The 23,069-nt window shown below is 49.1% G+C and overlaps 3 protein-coding genes across 3 annotated transcripts; all 3 read left to right on the plus strand.

Moving 5' to 3' along the window:
• The first annotated feature begins 533 nt into the window (after window positions 1-533).
• LOC114358683 (U2 snRNP-associated SURP motif-containing protein-like) lies at window positions 534-4,228 on the plus strand. Its single transcript, XM_028312705.1, has 3 exons — window positions 534-598; window positions 1,326-1,512; window positions 3,815-4,228. Exons 2-3 carry the CDS (start codon window positions 1,351-1,353, stop codon window positions 4,226-4,228), a joined length of 576 nt encoding a protein of 191 aa, XP_028168506.1. The 5' UTR covers window positions 534-598; window positions 1,326-1,350.
• A 29-nt stretch (window positions 4,229-4,257) lies between these two features.
• LOC114358676 (U2 snRNP-associated SURP motif-containing protein-like) lies at window positions 4,258-13,016 on the plus strand. Its single transcript, XM_028312698.1, has 7 exons — window positions 4,258-4,369; window positions 4,501-4,650; window positions 6,278-6,476; window positions 9,620-9,773; window positions 11,015-11,115; window positions 12,015-12,089; window positions 12,737-13,016. Exons 1-7 carry the CDS (start codon window positions 4,258-4,260, stop codon window positions 12,897-12,899), a joined length of 954 nt encoding a protein of 317 aa, XP_028168499.1. The 3' UTR covers window positions 12,900-13,016.
• Window positions 13,017-13,676: 660 nt separating this feature from the next.
• Window positions 13,677-22,919, plus strand: LOC114358677 (U2 snRNP-associated SURP motif-containing protein-like). The gene is made up of 6 exons (XM_028312699.1): window positions 13,677-13,701; window positions 14,183-14,294; window positions 16,047-16,200; window positions 19,639-19,739; window positions 20,333-20,407; window positions 22,695-22,919. Exons 1-6 carry the CDS (start codon window positions 13,677-13,679, stop codon window positions 22,855-22,857), a joined length of 630 nt encoding a protein of 209 aa, XP_028168500.1. The 3' UTR covers window positions 22,858-22,919.
• Window positions 22,920-23,069: the final 150 nt, after the last annotated feature.

Consider the following 23,069-nt stretch of genomic DNA (forward strand, 5'->3'; position numbering starts at 1 on the left):
CACTCACCTCTACCTGCTGTCCGACATCCTGCACAGCGCCGGCGCCAAGCTCACCAACGCCAGCGCCTTCCGCAGCGCGTGAGTACTTACCTGAGTACCCGCCACCACTCATTACCTGAGTACCCGCCACCACTCACCTCTACCTGCTGTCCGACATCCTGCACAGCGCCGGCGCCAAGCTCACCAACGCCAGCGCCTTCCGCAGCGCGTGAGTACTTACCTGAGTACCCGCCACCACTCATTACCTGAGTACCCGCCACCACTCACCTCTACCTGCTGTCCGACATCCTGCACAGCGCCGGCGCCAAGCTCACCAACGCCAGCGCCTTCCGCAGCGCGTGAGTACTTACCTGAGTACCCGCCACCACTCATTACCTGAGTACCCGCCACCACTCACCTCTACCTGCTGTCCGACATCCTGCACAGCGCCGGCGCCAAGCTCACCAACGCCAGCGCCTTCCGCAGCGCGTGAGTACTTACCTGAGTACCCGCCACCACTCATTACCTGAGTACCCGCCACCACTCACCTCTACCTGCTGTCCGACATCCTGCACAACGCCGGCGCCAAGCTCACCAACGCCAGCGCCTTCCGCAGCGCGTGAGTACTTACCTGAGTACCCGCCACCATTCATTACCTGAGTACCCGCCACCACTCAACTCTACCTGCTGTCCGACATCCTGCACAACGCCTACAACCTAACATAAATAAATAAATAAATAAATAAAAAAAATAAAATGCTGTAAAAAATAAAAAATATAGTTTGAAAAAGCTCGTGAAGCACTTTCAGGATCAGCAACCAGTTTTTCGATATTTTGTATAGTTTACGAATAATCGAGTGAGACATCGTTTTCACCATATAGTTTGACATAATCAGCCATAAGGCGGGTTTCAGAATCGCGCTGACCGCTCGCTGATCGTCGGTGCTGACAGATCAATATGTATGTAATTGAAGGGAACGTTCCTGAGTGACGCTGATCGCTCGGCGCCGACGCTTTAACATTTCGGCTGTCAGCGCTGACGGTCAGCGTGATTCTAAAGCCAGCCTTATAACAAGCATGTCGGCCGTTTGGTGTAGTGGTTCGAAACGGACTACTATTCCGGAGGTTGCGGGTTCGATTCTCGCACAATACAAACATTTGTGTCCATGAACATATTTGTTTGTATTGAACTGGGTGTTTTCTATGTATAATATGTGTACAATTTACAAAAAAAAAAAGTATGTCTATATCCGTTGTCTAGTACCCATAGTACAAGCTTTGCTTATTTTGGGACTAGAAGTGCAGTGTAAAATGTCCAAGGATATTTATTTATTTATTTATGTCAGTTTCCAGCCGCGTCTGGCGGACATAATGCGCGCGTGCCACGCGGCGTGGCAGGCGCTGGGCTCGCGGCTGCAGCGCGAGGGGTTCCGCGCGCGCGTCACGCGCGTGCTGCAGGCGTGGGCCGACTGGGCCGTGTACCCCACCGACTTCCTGCTGCACATCAACGACGTCTTCCTCGGACAGGAGAAGGTGAGCTGGAGAGGATCAGCCCGACCGTTTTAAAAACAAATTATATATTATGACATTTAAAGTTCGGCCAAACCAACGCAATCACACGCGATCAGCCAGTTGTGTAGCGATGGCGATCAATGCAATTAAGTCTGGTCACCATCGCTGCACGCTGGCTGATCGTGTGTGATCGCGTTGGTTTGGCCGAACCTTAAAATACAGTCCGTACAGTAGTGTTGTGTTAGTTTTAAAATCTATGTAATCCTAAATTCTTTAGATATTTCCATCGATGTAAACAAACACATGTGCACACAATTACACTATAATACTCACGTTTTATTAATATCATACACATTATTTCACAAGCTCATGAAACCAACTTTATTCTCATGATGAAACAAATATGAAATCTAACATTGAAAACAAAATATTTTAACAAAATATTTGGATGGTGAAAATTTGTGCTTCATGTTAAAATGTCAAATTGACATTATGACGTTTAAATTTAGGTCCTATCTCTGGAAAATCTGCAAGTCATAGACTATATTCATAAATAATAATCTGTAAATTTTATCGATTTTATTTCAAGTATTCAATTATTTCAATTACCAATTACTTTGATAATATTAATTTAAAATAAAATATAAACGAGGTTATATTCAACAATGTATTTTTTCTTCATTGAATGCAATAACACACTTTGCGAAGAAGTCGTTGAATTCAGCTTTATTATACAGACGAGTGTCACATAAAAAAGGCCTTTCGACCACTTTTCGACTGGTTTACGATTTTATTGTGCACTTTGTCTAGACCCCACAGTATAATTTAAATTATATTTCCTAAACAAATAAAAAAGGTAAAATTAAATTTTCTTTGATTAAGAAGATCCTATTTTGACGATCACATTACTGATCTCAATATCAATCAGAAGAGGGATTGATCTTAATAATTATACAAACAATCTTTAAAAATCTAATAATCGTCTGTTGCAGTCCGTAAATGACATTTACAAAATTGCGATTAACGAGAGATTTTGTCGCATCACTAGTATATCAACTGACATAGATTAAAAATTCGTCAATGTCAGTTGGCCATATTTGTTTACATTTAGGGAAATTTCTAAAGAACTAAGGTATAATTTTCACTAATCGTAAGTTTGTACGAATTTTGATTGATTTTTTGCAGTCAAACAAAAGTGACTACTTTTGACGGGAAAAATTGATTTTTGCAGTCAAAAGTGGTTTTGACTGTAACATATACCTATGGGTGGAATTTTGTAACGCCACCTGGAGGGAAAATACTTCATACTGTAGATAGAAAATTTTACTTAAAGAAACATTCCTTAATTTTTGAAAAGAAATAAAATCGCATCCAAAAATTTGCTTGCCACACCCGGGCATTGAACCAACTAAAATCTGTTAAAAGTTACACCCTGTATACACATACAAACCTTGACCACGGTAATAATATCATACATCATAATTAAAATGGGTACTGTAGGTGGGCAGCCCTATCGCATGTTGTCATACCGTGACATACCGCGCGACTGTTGACGTTTATTTTAAAAATATGGCCGAGTTGGAATACTGTATACAGGGTGGAAACGATAAGTGATCTCACTCGATTATTTCTAAACTATACAAGATATCCAAAAACTGGTTACTGATCCTGAAAGTGATTTACGAGCTCTATCCAACGGTACCAAAAATAGGTTACAAAATAAACTGGATCTATCCGAAAATTAAATGTTTCCAGCTTCCATACATTTAGTAAAACCACATAATATTAAAAAGTATACAAGATATTCAAAAGCTGGTTACTGATCTTGAAAGTGCTTCACGAGCTCTTTCCAACGATACCAATAATAAGTTACAAAATAAACTGGATCTATCCGAAAATTCAATGTTTCCAGTTTCCATACATTTAGTACTGCCATAGTCATGGCACCCATGTCTTGATAATATTATAGCAAGTAAAGCCTAAAATCAATGTTTTCCATGAATAATTTTAAAAGAGAATGCACAACAAGTTTCCTTTAAGAGTTTATTATTTAATAAAAAAAAATTAACACTTCTAATATTGTGCGGCTGGCATACATTTAGTATGAAGGCTGAAAACATTGAATTTTCGGATAGATACAGTTAATTCTGTAACCTATTACTAATACCGTTTGAAAGAGCTCGTGAAGCACTTTCAGGATCAGTAACCAGTTTTTGGATATCTTGTATAGTTTAGAAATAATCGAGTGAGATCACTTATCGTTTCCACCCTGTAGATAGTATTACCGTGCCCTGACCCCCGTTTCTCGCTTGACCCGCCGTAGGAAATAGCCGCCTCGGCCGGCGCCGCGGGAGAGGCGGCGGCGTCGCCGGCACGGTCGTCTTCGTCCGAGGAGTGGGAGGGCGGCGGCGGCGCCGGGCCGCTGGACGGCGCCGCGCTGCGCCGGTTGGCGGCCGGCCGGCGCCTGCCCGCCACGCCCGCGCCGCGCCCAGCTGACCCAGACATCGACGGCGTGCCAGGTCAGTCGCATCGTTGCAGGCCCGGTGTCCGCCGGCCGGTCGTCGTTCTGGGGCCTGACGTTCACAGCACGGATGACACCCTCTGGTGCCGTGCAGCGCTAGCGGTCCTCCTCCTATGCCAGCCGTACGTGAATTCTCGCAGCCGGGCGAAGTTCGCCTCCGAAGAGACGAGATCGGAGTACCAGGCAGATCCGGGTCTCTCGGGTACGATTCCCTGAAGCAGAGCTTGGCGTAGGTCTTCGTACAAATGGCAGGACCACAGGACGTGGTGCCTGTCCTCTTCGCGTTCCCCACATTCGCATTCCGCGGCGCTCCGGAGACGCATATCGCACAGGCGCTTGTTAAAGCACCCATGCCCCGTAAGTATCTGGGAAGTAACATAATCTGGTACAACCCAGCGCACGCTGAGTCTCCCAGCCACGTCGGGGAAGAATTGGAAGAGCTCACGACCCTTCGTCTCCCCCTCCCATCTGGTCTGCCAAGTATCCAGCACCGACTCCAACGTCGTCGGAGGAGTGGGAGGGCGGCGGCGGCGCCGGGCCGCTGGACGGCGCCGCGCTGCGCCGGTTGGCGGCCGGCCGGCGCCTGCCCGCCACGCCCGCGCCGCGCCCAGCTGACCCAGACATCGACGGCGTGCCAGGTCAGTCGCATCGTTGCAGGCCCGGTGTCCGCCGGCCGGTCGTCGTTCTGGGGCCTGACGTTCACAGCACGGATGACACCCTCTGGTGCCGTGCAGCGCTAGCGGTCCTCCTCCTATGCCAGCCGTACGTGAATTCTCGCAGCCGGGCGAAGTTCGCCTCCGAAGAGACGAGATCGGAGTACCAGGCAGATCCGGGTCTCTCGGGTACGATTCCCTGAAGCAGAGCTTGGCGTAGGTCTTCGTACAAATGGCAGGACCACAGGACGTGGTGCCTGTCCTCTTCGCGTTCCCCACATTCGCATTCCGCGGCGCTCCGGAGACGCATATCGCACAGGCGCTTGTTAAAGCACCCATGCCCCGTAAGTATCTGGGAAGTAACATAATCTGGTACAACCCAGCGCACGCTGAGTCTCCCAGCNGATCGATCACAGGTCTTCGACCTTCTTGGCCGGTTCGGGCGTCGAGCTTGTGCTCATGGCCCGTGCAGCATCTCGACTAGCTACTGCCAGTCGGTGGTTTTGTCGTCGCTTCGGCGACGGACTGCCTGGGCTTCTACCTGGCACCACTGTCCCGCCCTCGGCGCGGTACCAGCCCACCGGGTGAGTCGACGTTGGTCGAGGCCCAGTGAACGACCAGCGAGCGGGCGGTTCCTGGATGCCAGGGAGCTTTCAGGCAGTCATATGTTTGCAGTAGGTGTTGGTGCTGTGTTCTCTTGATGCGGGCGTTGGGCCGTCACTATTCTGAAGCGTGGCTTCGGTGCTGTGACGGCTGGTGCGGAGACGGGTCTCGCAGGCGCAGCAGGCTGGGAGGTGTCGGCGTCCTCTGCTTCTGGCAGCAGGAGGTCCCGGGGGAGAGGGCGGTTGCCCGGGGGGCGGGCTGGTGTAGGCGCGGTCATACATGACCCGCGCCAGGCGCCAGGTGCATCGTTGCAGGCCCGGTGTCCGCCGGCCGGTCGTCGTCGTCGGAGGAGTGGGAGGGCGGTGGCGGCGCCGGGCCGCTGGACGGCGCCGCGCTCCGCCGGTTGGCGGCTGACCCAGACATCGACGGCGTGCCAGGTCAGTCGCATTGTTTCAAGCCCGGTGTCCGCCGGCTGGTCGTCTTTATCCGAGGAGTGGGAGGGCGGCGGCGGCGCCGCGCTGCGCCGGTTGGCGGCCACAGAATATTGTAAGTACAGTGACTGATGAAGAGATTTGTACGAAACTCCCCGCACCCCGCGCTTCCCTCGCTCAAAAAGTGGCGGGGCGTGTCTTCGTGGATGAAACGATCTATAATCTACACTCTACAACAGTGTTTTTCAACCTTTTTCAGGACACGACCCCCCCTAATATGAAAAAATATTTGGCGACCCCCCGACCACAACCCCAACCTTTCGCTTTTTTTTATGCATTTTTATAATGTTACAACGATGTTGTAGGGACCGAATACTTAAATCCATACAACATACACGCATTTGCATAATTAGATTTCGGACAAATCTATCTTAAAACTTCACTGTTTTTTTTTACTGAGGTAGTTTTTCGACCTCTCGCGACCCCCCTATAGAGGCTTCGCGACCCTCTGGGGGGTCCCACAGGTTGAGAAACACTGCTCTACAGCATAGAAGTTAATGATTGACTTTCGACCGCAGTGGACGAGGACATAGACGGCGTGCCGCTGGACGGCGGCTCGGGCGGGTCGGGCGGCGGCTCGCCGGCGGGCGCGTTCGTGCCGTCCCGCTGGGAGAGCGTGGAGCCCGCCGCCTGGCGCCGCTCGCCGCCGCGCGCGCCCACGCCGCCCGCGCCGCCGCCGCCGCCGCCGCCCGCCATCTCCGCCGCGCAGACAGACAGGTAACACATTCGGATCAAAACGACCGCGACGAGAGACCACCATCCGAGACCGCGACAGGCAACCGGTCGCAGGTCGCGGGGCGACAGCTACTTACGAATCTTCGCGACACGAGTCGTGCGACCCATACGAAACTTACTAATTCTATTAAAATTTCGTCTTCGTGCGAAGAAAACGCGGCCATTTTGCATCTGTCGCGTCACGGCACTGCCTTGTGAGCGACCGAGTCGCGCGACGCAAGTAGCCGGCAGGCCACGCCCACACGTCGCGCGTGCTCGGTTGCTTGCATCCGTCAGCACTTCGTCATGATCCGAATGCTACCTTTAAGGTTTCCACCAAGGCGGAGCGGAGTGTAGAAATATTTTATAACCAATGAGGGTTTTATACTGTACCAAATATAAGGAAAGGCTAAAACATCACACGAACCAACTTGCTAGAGAAATTATGGAACAAACCCACAAGACCACCACAAGACTGAAAAGATGGCAAATATTACAGTTGGACCAAAGATGCTGGTGGCTTGGACTGAATATTGGAAGGCTGGACTAGATTGCTACGTGAATTAGTAAAAACCGAGGGAGAGAATTTACTGGAATACCCCTCCTCATGAACACAAACAAAAAAGCAAGACAGAACATCTGATTATGACCTAAGTCGATTGCAGATATAAAAAGGGTTTTTAAAAAACCAATGAGGGCTCGTTTTTATACTTAAGGCCTCAGCCTCGAGTTTAGCGGGCAGCGGGGCGGGAGCGGCGGCGGCGCGGGAGCCCACGCCGTCCGCGCCGCCGCCGCCGCCGCCCGCCATCTCCGCCGCGCAGACAGACAGGTAACATGTTAAGTTTTCCACCGAGGCGGAGCGTAGAAATGTTTTATAACCAACTAGCTTTCCGCCCGCGGCTTCGCCCGCGTGGAATTTTGTCTGTCACAGAAAAACTTTATCGCGCGCGTCCCTGTTTCAAAAACCGGGATAAAAACTATCCTATGTTCTTTCCCGGGACTCAAACTATCTCTATGCCAAATTTCATCAAAATCGGTTGCGAAGTTTAAGCGGGAAAGCGTAACAAACAGACAGACAGACAGACAGAGTTACTTTCGCATTTATAATATTAGTTGGGATTGGAGTAGTTGGGATTAGTTGGGATGGGATGAGGACTATCGTTTTTAACAACACAACCCCGAACACAACATTTCGCCGTTCGCCGCCGCGCGAGCCCATGCCGCCCGCCATCTCCGCCGCGCAGACAGACAGGTAACAAATTCGGATCAAAACGACCGCGACGAGAGACCACCATCCGAGACCGCGACAGGCAACCGGTCGCAGGTCGCGGGGCGACAGCTACTTACGAATCTTCGCGACACGAGTCGTGCGACCCATACGAAACTTACTAATTCTATTAAAATTTCGTCTTCGTGCGAAGAAAACGCGGCCATTTTGCATCTGTCGCGTCACGGCACTGCCTTGTGAGCGACCGAGTCGCGCGACGCAAGTAGCCGGCAGGCCACGCCCACACGTCGCGCGACTCGGTTGCTTGCATCCGTCAGCACTTCGTCATGATCCGAATGCTACCTTTAAGGTTTCCTCAAGGCGGAGCGGAGCGTAGAAATGTTTCATAACCAATGAGGGTTTTATACTGTACCAAATATAAGGAAAGGCTAAAACATCACACGAACCAACATGCTAGAGAAATTATGGAACAAACCCACAAGACCACCACAAGACTGAAAAGATGGCAAATATTACAGTTGGACCAAAGATGCTAGTGGCTTGGACTGAATATTGGCTGGACTAGATTGCTACGTGAATTAGTAAAAACCGAGGGAGAGAATTTACTGGAATACCCCTCCTCATGAACACAAACAAAAAAGCAAGACAAAACATCTGATTATGACCTAAGTCGATTGCAGATATAAAAAGGGTTTTTAAAAAACCAATGAGGGCTCGTTTTTATACTTAAGGCCTCAGCCTCGAGTTTAGCGGGCAGCGGGGCGGGAGCGGCGGCGGCGCGGGAGCCCACGCCGCCTGCCATCTCCGCCGCGCAGCCCGACAGGTAACACATCTTAAAGCTTCGCCCGACCAAACGCGGGGCAGTAGCAGCGCAGTTTGAATGCGGGACCGCGCAAGTTGTAATACAAGAAACTCTTTGAAGTGTGTCACACCAAATTTGAACGCGGGCCCGCGCTCCAACCGCGCCGCACTGCAACTGCCGAACGACAAACCAGGCGGCGCGAGAGCGGGACAGAAGCGGCGAGAGCGTGGGCCCGCGCTGTTGTATTACTATGGCGGCCATATTAGCATGACTCACCGGAGGCAGGGCGGTAGCAGCGCGTTGAAAGCGGTTTTCGAATATTGAATTTTTTGACAACCGCCCGCGTTGCAACTGCTTTAATACTGCGCTGCCTTCAGTGTGCATACTACTGCGCTGAAACTGACCCGCACTGCTTCTGACCCGCGTTTGGTCTGTGGAAGCCTTTAAGCCAACGATACCGACTGAAGTCCGGTCGCCGAGCAGATACAATTTTGTACAATAACCCTAGACTACCCATCCTTATCACTCGCGTGTGATTATATTGCGGTCGCAATGTGCGAACGTGACGGAGATATCGGGTCAGCGCAATAATTACGTCTCGGGAAATAAGTGCTTGAGAAGTGAGTTCTTTTATTGTGATTGATCTCTGTTTACAAGCTTTTATTTTACTTACTTGTTTCGTCTGGCATCAATTTAATTTAATATTTAATAGTCTAAAATTCCAGGTACGTACATCCCGTCGTTATAAGAACTCGCTTCTCGTGTGCGCTGTTTATTCCCGAGACGTAATTTATCGAGACGGTATTGTTGATCGAAGCTTCGCAGACGTATGTTCCCGACGAGTCGCACCGTTACTCAGTCGGAAAAAAATTCCCATCCAGTCACATCCTTACTCGTTAACTTGTATTTTCTTGCTGTGAGCTTTAACATTACTTAATTACTATGGTTTTTATTTTAATGTATTTTGTGCGTTGTTTCTGAAATGTTTTGAATAACCAAACAGATCTCGGTCTGTCAATTTCATTCAATCTGATTTGCGACGGTGAATAGACGGCGTAGTCCCCATTCACACCTATCTCTGGCTCGATATAAGCAACTCGGAAACTTGGTTCGCAGCGAGGAGCAGTCGCTGAAGCGAGAGACGCTGCGCGAGATCGAAGTGCGCGTGCTGAAGTACGCCGACGAGCTGGAGGCCGGTGCCCGCCCGCGCCGCGCCGGCCTGGCCGCGACCCAGCAGGTGCAGCACTACCGCCGCAAGCTCATCAAGAAGGTGGGTCCCAGGACCCAGCGGGCCCCATTAGGCCCCATTAGGCCCCTGAGGGTGCTACTAGACCCCAGCGAGCCCAACTAGACCCCAGCGGGGCCCACTAGACTCTTGGCGGGTCCCAATAGACTCCCGGCGAGTCCCACTAGATCCCAACGGTCCCCACTAGGCCCCAGCGAGCTCCACTAGACCCCAGCGGGTCCCACTAGACTCCAGCGGGTTTTATTAGAACCTACTGGACCCTAGCGGGTCCCACTAGACTCCCAGCGGGCCCACTAGAACCTACTGGACCCTAGCGGGCCCCACTAGACTCCCAAAGGGTCCCACTGTGATGAGGTATAAAGTACGCCGACGAGCTGGAGGCCGGTGCTCGCCCGCGCCGCGCCGGCCTGGCCGCGACGCAGCAAGTGCAGCACTACCGCCGCAAGCTCATCAAGAAGGTGGGTCCCACTAGGCCCCAGAGGGCCCCATTAGGCCCCAGAGGGTTTTACTAGACTCCTGAGGGTCCCACTAGATTCCAGCGAGCCCCACTAGACACCAGCGGGTCCCACTAGACTCCTAGCGGGTCATACTAGACTCCAGCGGGTCCCACTAGCCTCCCAACGGGTCCCACTAGGCCCCAGCGGGTCCCACTAGACCCCAGCGGGCCCCACTAGGCTCCAGCGGGTCCCACTGTGATGAGGTATGAAGTACGCCGACGAGCTGGAGGCCGGCGCCCGCCCGCGCCGCGCCGGCCTGGACGCGACCCAGCAGGTGCAGCACTACCGCCGCAAGCTCATCAAGAAGGTGGGTCCCACTAGGCCCCAGAGGATCCCAGCGGGCCCCACTAGACCCCAGAGGGTTTTACTAGACTTCAGAGGGTCCCACTAGATTCCAGCGGGTCCCACTAGACTCCCAGCGGGTCCCACTAGAACCTACTGGACCCTAGCGGGCCCCACTAGGCCCCAGCGGGTCCCACTAGACTCCCAGCGGGTCCCACTAGAACCTACTGAACCCTAGCGGGTCTCAATAGGCCCCAACGGGTCACACTAGGCCCCAGCGGGCCCCACAGGGTTCCACTTGATTTGATTCCGTTTTTAACGAATACTTCTGATTTTTCTTAGTTTATGATCTGTGGAAGAGGGCGCTGATCTTCTGAGATACAGGTATTCTATACCTAGTTCGGAAATCAGAGTTCTTTTAAAGTATCTGTATTATGTTATGATTAATAAAGAAATTTATTATTATTATTACTGTGACGTCGGCAGGCGGCGCGTGAGGCGAAGGATGCGGCGGCGGCGGCGGCGGCGGCGGAGGCGCGCGACTCGCCGGAACCGCGCCGGCGCTCGCCGGACGACGACGCCTACTCGTAAGTGATATACAAACCTTATGTTGCCGGCATTCGAACCTTATTTACTTACTTCTTCAGCCTTGTGTGTTCAGTACTGCCTTGCCTGCCTCTCGGACTAGTGTCACGCGGACCGTCCGGTGCGGACCCGCTCCGCACGGCCAATCTGTATGAACTTCTAGGGAGCGCTTTAGAGTAATGCGGTCCGGAGGAACCGCTCCGAACAGATCGGCTGTGCGGATCGATCCGCACTGACAGTCCGCGTGGCACTAAAACCAGGCCGGTTCATCTTCGCGAGTTTACATCGAAAACAAAACACGCACGATGGCCCACCTACAGGATACTATTCGACAAGGCCTCACATACGAGCGAACATTGACTCACGCACGCGTGTACATGTGTATGATGGAAGAAAATAAAGAAAATGGTGTACTTACTGTGCAGTATTTAACTGCCTAAATAATAATAAAAACACAAAATGTACTTTTTTAATTTGCCTCAAGACACTGAGAGGTAAATAAGTAGTTAATATTATTCATGATAATTCATGCTAAATCATGTATTTCCTCCGCCATTTTCCGCAGTTTGGCACTTCACGTCACACCATTTTACCGAAGTCAGCCCTATAGCTTCGGCGCAGTGCCGATCACTGACGTTTGTCAACAAAATGGTGCTTGTCTCTTGAGACAGGCTAAATTACACCATATTGTTAATGACATTGAGCATACATTTTTTTTAAATACCTTCGCGAAGTAAAACTTCTGTACGTAGTACTTATTATTATTCTGTGCTAAAACCAGCCTAAATGATCGATCTGAGGGCTGACTGTGAGTTTACATCAAACGTCGTCACTAGTGAGCGCGTTTAAAAAATCTATGAAGCTACATGACATACCTACATTGTTCTATTATTTTTTGCAGAACATCATCAAAAAAATCAAAGAAATCTCGGGAGCCCTCATTATCGCCACCACGAGAAAAGAGATCTCGATATAGGTAAGTTTGTTAATGTTTCATTCCTTTTTAGAATATTTATCTATGTTACAATATACCTATCTTACTTTATTTCTTAATTTGATTTGCACTACCGTTGATTTTTCGTCGGCCGATAGTTTAGTTGGGCAGTTGATCAGTATGGGCAATGGGCATGTATGGGAGTGCACACACTACGCCGATTCTTCATACAATTTAAAATCGGGCACAACTATCGGCCAGCTAAAAATCAACGGTGTGCGCCTACTCTTATACTCCACGAAAAGGCCGTATACAGAAAGAAAGCTGGAAACTGCCGCCTGGCGCCTACTCTAAACAATCTCGTTATTCAATAGCAACAAGAGTTGTAAGAAACTCGAGTATTTTGTCTTCATTTCGAAACTCGATTCTATTTTCAAGACTAGGGCTCGTTAGTCACATGAGGCTGAGTCCTTTCGAGTCTTCTGAGTGTTTTAAGTTCTTTAAGCTGAGTCATAATTTGAGTAGGGAAATTATATAAATAATAGGTAAAAATGGGTGTTTTTATTTATATCGTCATCCATATGTATTTATTGTTTTATGGATTTAGAGGATTCAGTCATGAGTTTTTTAAAAAGATTCAGTCCTTGAGTTATACTTGGCAGGACTCGTAATATTACAACTGATTTCAGTGAAAGAAAATCGCGGTCTCGCTCGAGGTCACGGGAGAGGGAGCGTTCGCGGGAGCGGGAGCGGGAGAGGTCGCGGGAGCGGGAGCGACGGCGCCGCTCGCCCGCCACGCCGCCCGCCCACCACCACCGCAAACATCCCAAGCACGCCAAGTACAAGTACTGAGCCCGCCCGAGACACGCGACGTTGAGCCAGCGTTCACTGTAAATATATTATGTCGACTGATACGATGTCTTTTAATTTGCTACTTCGCTTCTGACTCCTCCTTTATTGACGGCCAGTAGAAGTGAGAGTTGGGCCGAGTTGCACCATCTTACTTTAACTTTGACAAATGTCAAAAATCTACTAAGCTCCATACGAAAAGCACCGGTTATTGTTAATTTTACGGTTAAAATAAGGTAGTGCAACTTAGCCTTAGTCTCGACACCTAAAACTGAGTGAATGAATAAATAAAACGACTCGTAAGTTTTTAATTAAAATGTATTTAAGTTATATCATCATCAGTGTAAAAAAGATACTATTGATACCTAATTAAAAAATAAAATTTGATACTACGTAAAATAAACGACACTCAAAACGATAATAATTAATCTCAAACGTTTCACAATAATTTCATTTGCTCCAAATATTATGATAAAAATTCAATGATTGCATTTTTAAACATATTTTCATATTGATCAATGGAAACAACTATAGTATAATAAATTTGAATAAAAGTTACAAACAGTGGTCACACACGCAATCCCAATAATATTGACTAGGCGTACGAACTCTAAATTAAACGCTGAAGTAAAAACACGTCTCTTCCATTTATAATTCGTTATCGTTAACTAGATTCAAGCTTATTATTATTTTGAGACAAAATTAACAACGATAAAATCTTTGTTTATTAATAAAGCTACCAGCATCATCATAGCCTGACGATCGGGAACGAGAGCACCGATGTCAATAGAACAGCGCAATTCACGTATTGTTACCTCTAAATCTAAAAAGTTGTCCAGTGATTGGACTTTAACTTAACCGAGCCGTACCTAATATGACATCAGTGCTAAAGTTACCGCGTTATTCTCCTACAAACTATTTGAAGGTATGCGTGTTAATACTGAAGTGATACACAATAATACTAAGAATAATAAAAACAGAAAGGACAAAACAAATATAAAATATTTTCACTAAAATTCGTAGATTAATAATAATGTTATACTTAAAACTAAGTTAATATTTGGACATTAGTGTTGGAAAGTTAGAAACTTTTTGGTTAAACGCAAGCATATTTGAATATTTGAATTTGGCACTCCGCTGTCAATGTAAGGTTTCCAGACTTCTGGATCAGTCACNTAATTTATTGGAATACCCCTCCTCATGAACACACAAAAAAGCAAGACAAAACATCTGATTATGACCTAAGTCGATTGCAGATATAAAAAGGGTTTTTAAAAACCAATGAGGGCTCGTTTTTATACTTAAGGCCTCAGCCTCGAGTTTAGCGGGCAGCGGGGCGGGAGCGGCGGCGGCGCGGGAGCCCACGCCGTCCGCCATCTCCGCCGCGCAGACAGACAGGTAACACATCTTAAAGCTTCGCCCAACCAAACGCGGGGCAGTAGCAGCGCAGTTTGAATGCGGGCCCGCGCAAGTTGTAATACAAGAAACTCTTTGAAGTGTGTCACACCAAATGGCAATGCCAGATTTTGTATGGAAGGTGGCGTCTTTTTTTTTTCGCACGGCCATCGACTAAACTTTGTTTTTTGATTACAAAATAGTGTTATAAACCAAACTTAGTATGGCATGTATACCTCTAAACTCAGTCTGAACTGAGTTACGAGCATTAGAAATTTGATGATTTTAAATACTAGATTTGCATTTTGCACGCAAGTTTTGTAAGAAATTGCAAAAAAATATTGCGCTAATTCTACTCCATACTGATGTCTGGAGCCTTTAATGGATGGTATTGTTTGTTTACACATACAATGCCAATATTTTGTATAATGCCAATATTTGGTAAGGTTTGGTCAATGGCCGCGCGAAAAAAAAAGACGCCAATTTCCGGCATTGTCTTTTGAACGCGAGCCCGCGTTCCAACCGCTCCGCGCCGCGCCGCACTGCAACTGCCGAACGACAAACCAGGCGGCGCGGGAGCGGGACAGAAGCGGCGAGAGCGCGGGCCCGCGCTGTTGTATTACTATGGCGGCCATATTAGCATGACACCCCGGACGCAGGGCGGTAGCAGCGCGTTGAAAGCGGTTTTCGAATATTTAATTTTTTGACAACCGCCCGCGTTGCAACTGCTTTGATACTGCGCTGCCTTCAGTGTGCCTACTGCTGCGCTGAAACTGACCCGCACTGCTTCAGGTATGACCCGCGTTTGGTCTGTGGAAGCCTTTAAGCCCCGCCTTTGATCAACGATACCGACTGAAGTACCGAGCAAATACAATTTTGTACAATAACCCTAGGCTACCTTCCTTATCTCTCGTGTGTGTGTTATATTGCGGTCGCGAATGTGCGAACGTGACGGAAAGGGTGAGCGCAAAAATTACGTCTCGGGAAAAAAGTGCTTGAGAAGTGAGTTCTTTTATTGTGATTGATCTCTATTTACAAGCTTTTATTTTACTTACTTGTTTCGTCTGGCATCAATTTAATTTAATATTTAATAGTCTAAAATTCCAGGTACGCACATCCCGTCGTTATAAGAACTCGCTTCTCGTGTGCGCTGTTTATTCCCGAGACGTAATTTATCTAGACGGTATTGTTGATCGAAGCTTCGCAGACGTATGTTCCCGACGAGTCGCACCGTCACTCAGTCGGAAAAACATTCTGTTACTTCGATAGTGAGTGTAGTGGAAGTTTATAAATGAAAAGAGTGGACTGTATGAAATTAATTATCTATTCGGTATAAGTTTACAATGTTATCGAGACCGTTTTGTGCAAAGTCGTTGAAGAGAGTGCGTCAGGATCGTCTTCTTAGATGTTCGCTCGCGAACCGAACATTGCTTGTTCGTTCGCCGAACGCTCGCCGCTCCTTCCGGTCACGCCGCCCGCGGGCAATGTCCGTGAGTAGACACATTCCCATCCAGTCACACCCTTACTCGTTAACCTGTATTTTCTTGCTGTGAGCTTTACATTACTTAATTACTTTGGTTTTTATTTTAATGTATTTTGTGCGTTGTTTCTGAAATGTTTTGAATAACCAAACAGATCTCGGTCTGTCAATTTCATTCAATCTGATTTGCGACGGTGAATAGACGGCGCGCGTAGTCCCCAATCACACCGCGATACTCTGGCTCGATATAAGCAACTCGGAAACTTGGTTCGCAGCGAGGAGCAGTCGCTGAAGCGGGAGACACTGCGCGAGATAGAAGTGCGCGTGCTAAAGTACGCCGACGAGCTGGAGGCCGGTGCTCGCCCGCGCCGCGCCGGCCTGGCCGCGACCCAGCAAGTGCAACACTACCGCCGCAAACTCATCAAGAAGGTGGGTCCCACTAGGCCCCAGAGGATCCCAGCGGGCCCCACTAGGCCCCAGAGGGTTTTACTAGACTCCAGCGGGTTTCATTAGACCCCAGCGGGTTTCATTAGACCCCAGCGGGTCCCACTAGACTCCTGGCGGGTCCCACTAGACTCCCGGTGAGTCCCACTAGATCCCAGAGGGTCCCACTAGAACCCAGCGGGCCCCACTAGGCCCCAGCGAGCTCCACTAGACCCCAGCGGGTCCCACTAGACTCCAGCGAGTCCCACTAGAACCTATTGGACCCTAGCGGGCCCCAGTAGGCCCCAGCGGGTCCCACTGTGATGAGGTATGAAGTACGCCGACGAGCTGGAGGCCGGAGCCNAAATCCTTGGTTAAGGCCTTTGTCTAGCAGTGAACCTGACTGCAAAATCTATACTTATAATAAATCTGTAGAGGTCAATTCTGTACATGAAATATATTTTCAAAATAACTTTGTTCCGCCTTAATGGCAATAAATAAGCAGACTTTTTTTAAAATTTCGAACGGGATAAAAAGTATCCTTTGTCCTTCTCCTGGCTCTAAACTACCTCCCTGACAATTTTCAGCTAAATCGGTTCAGCCGTTCTTGAGTTATAAGTGGAGTAACTAACAGGACTTCCTTTTATATATATAGATCTAAACGGCTTAAGTTAGTCGCTTGAAATTTGGCATGTAGGTACCTTAGTAAACTTAAAGCTTAGTTACAACAGGATATTGCAAAGCTCCCACGGGAACGGGAGTTAGCGGGAAAATCCTTTTGTATGAAAAATCTAAACCGCTTAAGTTAGACGCTTGAAATTTGGCATGTAGGTACCTTAGTAAACTTAAAGCTTAGTTACAACAGGATATTGCAAAATTCCTACGGGAACGGAAGTTAGCGGGAATAAACATTTGTATGAAAAAATCTAAACCGCGTAAGATAGATGAAGGGATTAAAACGGGAGCCACGCGTACAAAGTCGCGGGCGGCCGCTAGTATTAAAATAAAATCAGCAGTCTTTTTGTACATATTCCGATAAGTCAAAGATGACTCGAGAAACGTTAAAACTAAAATCCAGTGAGTAAAACGTAGGCATTTGGAGGTAGAAAGCCATAGTTCCTCTGTAGTTGAAGTTCCCTTCCACCTTCAGCCTAATCATCAGTTTCCACCAGGTGTGATGAAGGGAAAGAGCTTCCTCGTTGAGAATAAAAACATGTTCTGTCCAGTTGTTGTCTCTAAATCTNGCGGGTTTCATTAGACCCCAGCGGGTTTCATTAGACCCCAGCGGGTCCCACTAGACTCCTGGCGGGTCCCACTAGACTCCCGGTGAGTCCCACTAGATCCCAGAGGGTCCCACTAGAACCCAGCGGGCCCCACTAGGCCCCAGCGAGCTCCACTAGACCCCAGCGGGTCCCACTAGACTCCAGCGAGTCCCACTAGAACCTATTGGACCCTAGCGGGCCCCAGTAGGCCCCAGCGGGTCCCACTGTGATGAGGTATGAAGTACGCCGACGAGCTGGAGGCCGGAGCCCGCCCGCGCCGCGCCGGCCTGGCCGCGACCCAGCAGGTGCAACACTACCGCCGCAAGCTCATCAAGAAGGTGGGTCCCACTAGGCCCCAGAGGATCCCAGCGGGCCCCACTAGGCCCCAGAGGGTTCTACTAGACCCCAGCGGGTCCCACGAGGCCCCAGCGGGCCCAACTAGACCCCAGCTGGTCCCACTAGACTCCTGGCGGGTCCTACTAGACTCCAGCGTGTCCCACTAGAACCTACTGGACCCCAGCGGGTCCCATTAGACTCCAGCGTGTCCCACTAGACTTCTGGCGGGTCCCACTAGACTCCCGGCGAGTCCCACTAGAACCCAGTGGGCCCTACTAGGCCCCAGAGGGGTTTTACTAGACTTCAGAGGGTCCCATTAGATTCCAGCGAGCCACACTAGACGTACGCCGTATGAAGTACCTGGAAGACGAGCTGGAGGCCGGTGCTCGCCCGCGCCGCGCCGGCCTGGCCGCGACCCAGCAAGTACAACACTACCGCCGCAAGCTCATCAAAAAGGTGGGTCCCAGGACCCTAGCGGGCCCCACTAGGCCCCAGAGGGTTTTACTAGACTTCAGAGGGTCCCACTAGATTCCAGCGGGTCCCACTAGAACCTATTGGACCCTAGCGGGCCCCACTAGGCCCCAGCGGGTCCCACTGTGATGAGGTATGAAGTACGCCGACGAGCTGGAGGCCGGCGCCCGCCCGCGCCGCGCCGGCCTGGCCGCGACCCAGCAAGTGCAACACTACCGCCGCAAGCTCATCAAAAAGGTGGGTCCCAGGACCCCAGCGAGTCCCACTAGGCCCCAAAGGATCCCAGCGGGTCCCACTAGACCCCAGCGGGTCCCACTAGACTCCTGGCGGGTCCTACTAGACTCCAGCGGGTTTCATTAGTCCCCAGCGGGTCCCACTAGACTCCTGGCGGGTCCTACTAGACTCCAGCGGGTTTCATTAGACCCCAGCGGGTCCCACTAGACTCCAGCGGGTTTCATTAGACCCCAGCGGGTTTCATTAGACCCCAGCGGGTTTCATTAGACCCCAGCGGGTCCCACTAGACTCCTGGCGGGTCCCACTAGACCTCCGGCGAGTCCCACTAGATACCAGAGGATCCCACTAGAACCCAGCGGGCCCCACTAGGCCCCAGAGGGTTTTACTAGACTTCAGAGGGTCCCAATAGATTCCAGCGAGCCCCACTAGACCCTAGCGGGTCCCACTAAGCCCCAGAGGATCCCAGCGGGCCCCACTAGGCCCCAGAGGGTTTTACTAGACTCCAGAGGGTCCCACTAGATTCCAGCGAGCCCCACTAGACCCCAGCGGGTCCCACTAGACCCCAGCGGGTCCCACTAGACTCCTGGCGGCTCCTACTAGACTCCAGCGTGTCCCACTAGAACCTATTGGATCCTAGCGGGCCGCACTAGGCCCCAGCGGGTCCCACTGTGATGAGGTATGAAGTACGCCGACGAGCTGGAGGCCGGCGCCCGCCCGCGCCGCGCCGGCCTGGCCGCGACCCAGCAAGTGCAACACTACCGCCGCAAGCTCATCAAAAAGGTGGGTCCCAGGACCCCAGCGAGTCCCACTAGAACCTACTGGACCCTAGCGGGCCCCACTAGGCCCCGGCGGGCCCAACTAGACTCCAGCGGGTCCCACTAGGCCCCAGCGAGCCCCACTAGACCCCAGAGGGTCCCACTAGATCCCAGAGGGTCCCACTAGATCCCAGAGGGTCCCACTAGATCCCAGCTGGCCCCACTAGGCCCCAGCGGGTCTCACTAGATTTTGTACTCCATTTGTACGCCACTCATAGATCTCTACTCACTTTTATGTACTACCTATACCATGTGTACCTATGTTTTACAAATAAATTATTTGATTTGATTCCGTTTTTACGAGTACTCTACTCTGATGTCGGCAGGCGGCGCGTGAGGCGAAGGATGCGGCGGCGGCGGCGGCGGCGGCGGAGGCGCGCGACTCGCCGGAACCGCGCCGGCGCTCGCCGGACGACGACGCCTACTCGTAAGTGTTATACAAACCTTATGTTGCTGGCATTCGAACCTTATTTACTTACTTCTGCCTTGTTTGTTCAGTACTGCCTTGCCTGCCTCTCGGATTATGGCTGGTTTTAGTGTCACGCAGACCGGCCGGTGAGGACCCGCTCTGCACGGCCAATCTGTATGAACTTCTAGGGAGCGTTTTAGAGTAATGCGGTCCGGAGGAACCGCTTCGCTCCCTAGCAGTTCATACAGATCGGCTGTGCAAATCGATCCGCACTGACAGTCCGCGTGAGAGCGCTTGTAGACGTCCGTTTTTTTCACCGGATAACGGACCGTGTTTTTTGCCGGATTCGCGGTGGCGTATGGTTTATAATGAACGTGTGCACATGCATCGGACATGGGTCCGGCGAGAAAATTGACAGCAAACAAAGGATATCGTTTTTTGACGGTCCGTTATCCGGTGAAAAAAACGGACGTCTACAAGCGCTCTAAATGATCGATCTGAGGGCTGCATAGTGTGAGTTTACATCAAAGTACGTCGTCACTAGTGAGCGCGTTAAAAAAATCTATGAAGCTACATGACATACCTCCATTGTTCTATATTATTTTTTACAGAACATCATCAAAAAAATCAAAGAAATCTCGGGAGCCCTCATTATCGCCACCACGAGAAAAGAGATCTCGATATAGGTAAGTTTGTTAATGTTTCTTTCTTTTTTAGAATATTTATCTATGTTACAATATACCTATCTTACTTTATTTCTAAAGGACAATGGGCAAAATGGTACCCGGCTCCAATAGATATGTGTCTAGTATCGTTTGAAAGGTCTTACCAAGATGAACAACTTTTACTATGGCCACCAGCCTCAGATCTGGTTGTGTACGAAGATATACATACTTTTTTGCAGAATGGTACCCGGCTCCAATAGTTATGTTTGTAGTGTCATTTGGAAGGTCTTTCCAAGACGAACAACTTTTACTATGGCCACCAGCCTCAGATCTGGTTGAGTTCGAAGATAAAGATACTTTTTGTATACCTTGAGTTCGAAGATAAAGATACTTTTTGTATACCTAAGTATCATACAGTATGAAGGGGGACGCGCTCGGGGCAGGGTCGGACGCGGTGAGGAAGACGGTGGGCGGGAGTTTGCATCGTGCGGTCCACACAGCTTATGACCGCAGTCTGTGGAGGAACACTATCTGTGGTCGCGATCCTCATCAGTGAGGGACCGAGGAAGAAGAAGAAGAAGTATCATACGTGTCCATCGTATGGTACTTAGGTTATGCGAGGCAGGAAGGGTTTACTGCTCCAGCATCCTTCCTTAACTCTATAATTATTGATGGGGATAATTGTGAAATAAATATTTTTATTTAAAGAAGTACTACCCCCTTATTAATAAAAAGTTACACCTAGGAAGAACCTTGGATTAAAATGACATTTCCATACCAAATGACAATTTAAGCCAGAGTTCAACTAGGGTGTAACTTTTATTAATAAAGGGGTTAAAGTTTTATTACTTCTTAAGGGTTTTATTATGGGTTGCTAAAGCGAATAAACCCACAAGACCCAATAAGTCCACCCACAAGATGGACCGACGACCTCATAAAGGTAGCGGGAAGGCGCTGGATGCAGGCCGCCACCAACCGGCCATTGTGGAAATCATTGGGGGAGGCCTATGTTCAACTGGACGTCCTATGGCTAAAATGATCATGATGATGATGATGAAAGCGAATAAAGGGCTAATAGCTTGGGTAGTTCATCGTAGGTATAATCCTTTCCTTTTCAATGCTTCTTTTAGTTATATGAATAGATTGTAGTCATAATACATACTCGTAAACATGGATGATTATGTTATACTTTCATTATAATACTTAGTGGAATTACTGCTTTCAAAACGTGAATTAGAACTGGCCCCATAGCAGACATTTTCCTACATCTAAAGGCCTTTTAAAATATATATTGGTTATGGCTATTGGAGCGGGTACCACTTTCCATACATTTGTGCCCATCATCCTTTGATTTGCACTACCGTTGATTTTTCGTCGGCCGATAGTTTAGTCGGGCAGTTGATCAGTATGGGCATGTGCCCGATTTCTACTTCTAATTTGGCCGATTCTTCATACAATTTAAAATCGGGCACAACTATCGGCCAACTAAAAATCAACGGTGTGCGCCTACTCTAAACAATCTCGTTATTCAATAGCAGCAAGAGTTGTAAGAAACTCGAGTCTTTTGTCTTCATTTCGAAACTTGATTCTATTTTCAAGACTAGGGCTCGTTAGTCACATGAGGCTGAGTCCTTTCGAGTCTTCTCAGTCTTTTAAGTTCTTTAAGCTGAGTCATACTTTGAGTAGGGATATAAATAATAGGTAAAAATGGGTGATTTTATGTATATCGTCATCCATATGTATTTACTGATTTATGGATTTAGAGGACTTAGTCATGAGTTTTTTTAAAAAGATTCAGTCCTTGAGTTATACTTGGCAGGACTCGAGTCTTTTACAAAAGACAAAAAATTCTAAAGGACTTAAGCTCTTAAGTTTTATTTAAAATTTAAAAGACTGAGTCTTCAAAAAAAATCTCAAGTTATTAATAAGACTAAGATGAGTTTGAGATGAGCATTCCCGCTTTCACATTAGGGAGTGAGAAGCGCGACAGCAGCGTTTTTATAATTAAAAGGCAGGTATCCACTGTCATATAGTATGAAATTATTGGCAGCGTGTCTGTTACGCCTTTGTCGCACTGCTAAAGTCGCCTAAGAGTAGGCCCACACCGTTGATTTTTAGTTGGCCGATAGTTGTGCCAGATTTCAAATTGTATGAAGAATCGGCCAAATCGAATCGGCGTAGTGTGCGCACTCCCATACATGCCCATACTGATCATCAACTGCCCGACTATACTGTCGGCCGACGAAAAATCAACGGTGTGCGCATACTCTTAATGTGAAAGCGCTCTAATATTACAATTGGATTTCAGTGAAAGAAAATCGCGGTCTCGCTCGAGGTCACGGGAAAGGGAGCGTTCGCGGGAGCGGGAGCGGGAGAGGTCGCGGGAGCGGGAGCGCCGGCGCCGCTCGCCCGCCACGCCGCCCGCCCACCACCACCGCAAACATCCCAAGCACGCCAAGTACAAGTACTGAGCCCGCCCGAGAGAAACGACGTTGAGCCAGCGTTCACTGTAAATATATTATGTCGACTGATACGATGTCTTTTAATTTGCTACTTCGCTTCTGACTCCTCCTTTATTGACGGCCAGTAGAAGTGAGAGTTGGGCTGAGTTGCACCATCTTACTTAACTTTGACAAACGTCAAAAATCTGCCAAACTCCATACAAAAAGCACCGGTGCGGTAA

The sequence above is a fragment of the Ostrinia furnacalis genome, unplaced genomic scaffold, assembly GCF_004193835.3.
Source record: "Ostrinia furnacalis isolate ACB-3 unplaced genomic scaffold, ASM419383v2 OfSCF4088, whole genome shotgun sequence".
In the NCBI taxonomy this organism is placed as follows: Eukaryota; Metazoa; Arthropoda; class Insecta; order Lepidoptera; family Crambidae; genus Ostrinia; species Ostrinia furnacalis.

Coding starts and splice junctions, on each gene's coding strand:
- LOC114358683 (XM_028312705.1), top strand. CDS start 1,351: ATGCGCGCGTGCCACGCGGCGTGGCAGGCGCTGGGCTCGCGGCTGCAG. Junction 1,513..3,814: donor TCTTCCTCGGACAGGAGAAG/GTGAGCTGGAGA, acceptor GACCCGCCGTAG/GAAATAGCCGCCTCGGCCGG.
- LOC114358676 (XM_028312698.1), top strand. CDS start 4,258: ATGGCAGGACCACAGGACGTGGTGCCTGTCCTCTTCGCGTTCCCCACA. Junction 4,370..4,500: donor TGTTAAAGCACCCATGCCCC/GTAAGTATCTGG, acceptor CCAAGTATCCAG/CACCGACTCCAACGTCGTCG. Junction 12,090..12,736: donor GAAAAGAGATCTCGATATAG/GTAAGTTTGTTA, acceptor AACTGATTTCAG/TGAAAGAAAATCGCGGTCTC.
- LOC114358677 (XM_028312699.1), top strand. CDS start 13,677: ATGTCAATAGAACAGCGCAATTCAC. Junction 13,702..14,182: donor AATAGAACAGCGCAATTCAC/GTATTGTTACCT, acceptor AAAACCAATGAG/GGCTCGTTTTTATACTTAAG. Junction 19,740..20,332: donor CCGGACGACGACGCCTACTC/GTAAGTGTTATA, acceptor TATTTTTTACAG/AACATCATCAAAAAAATCAA.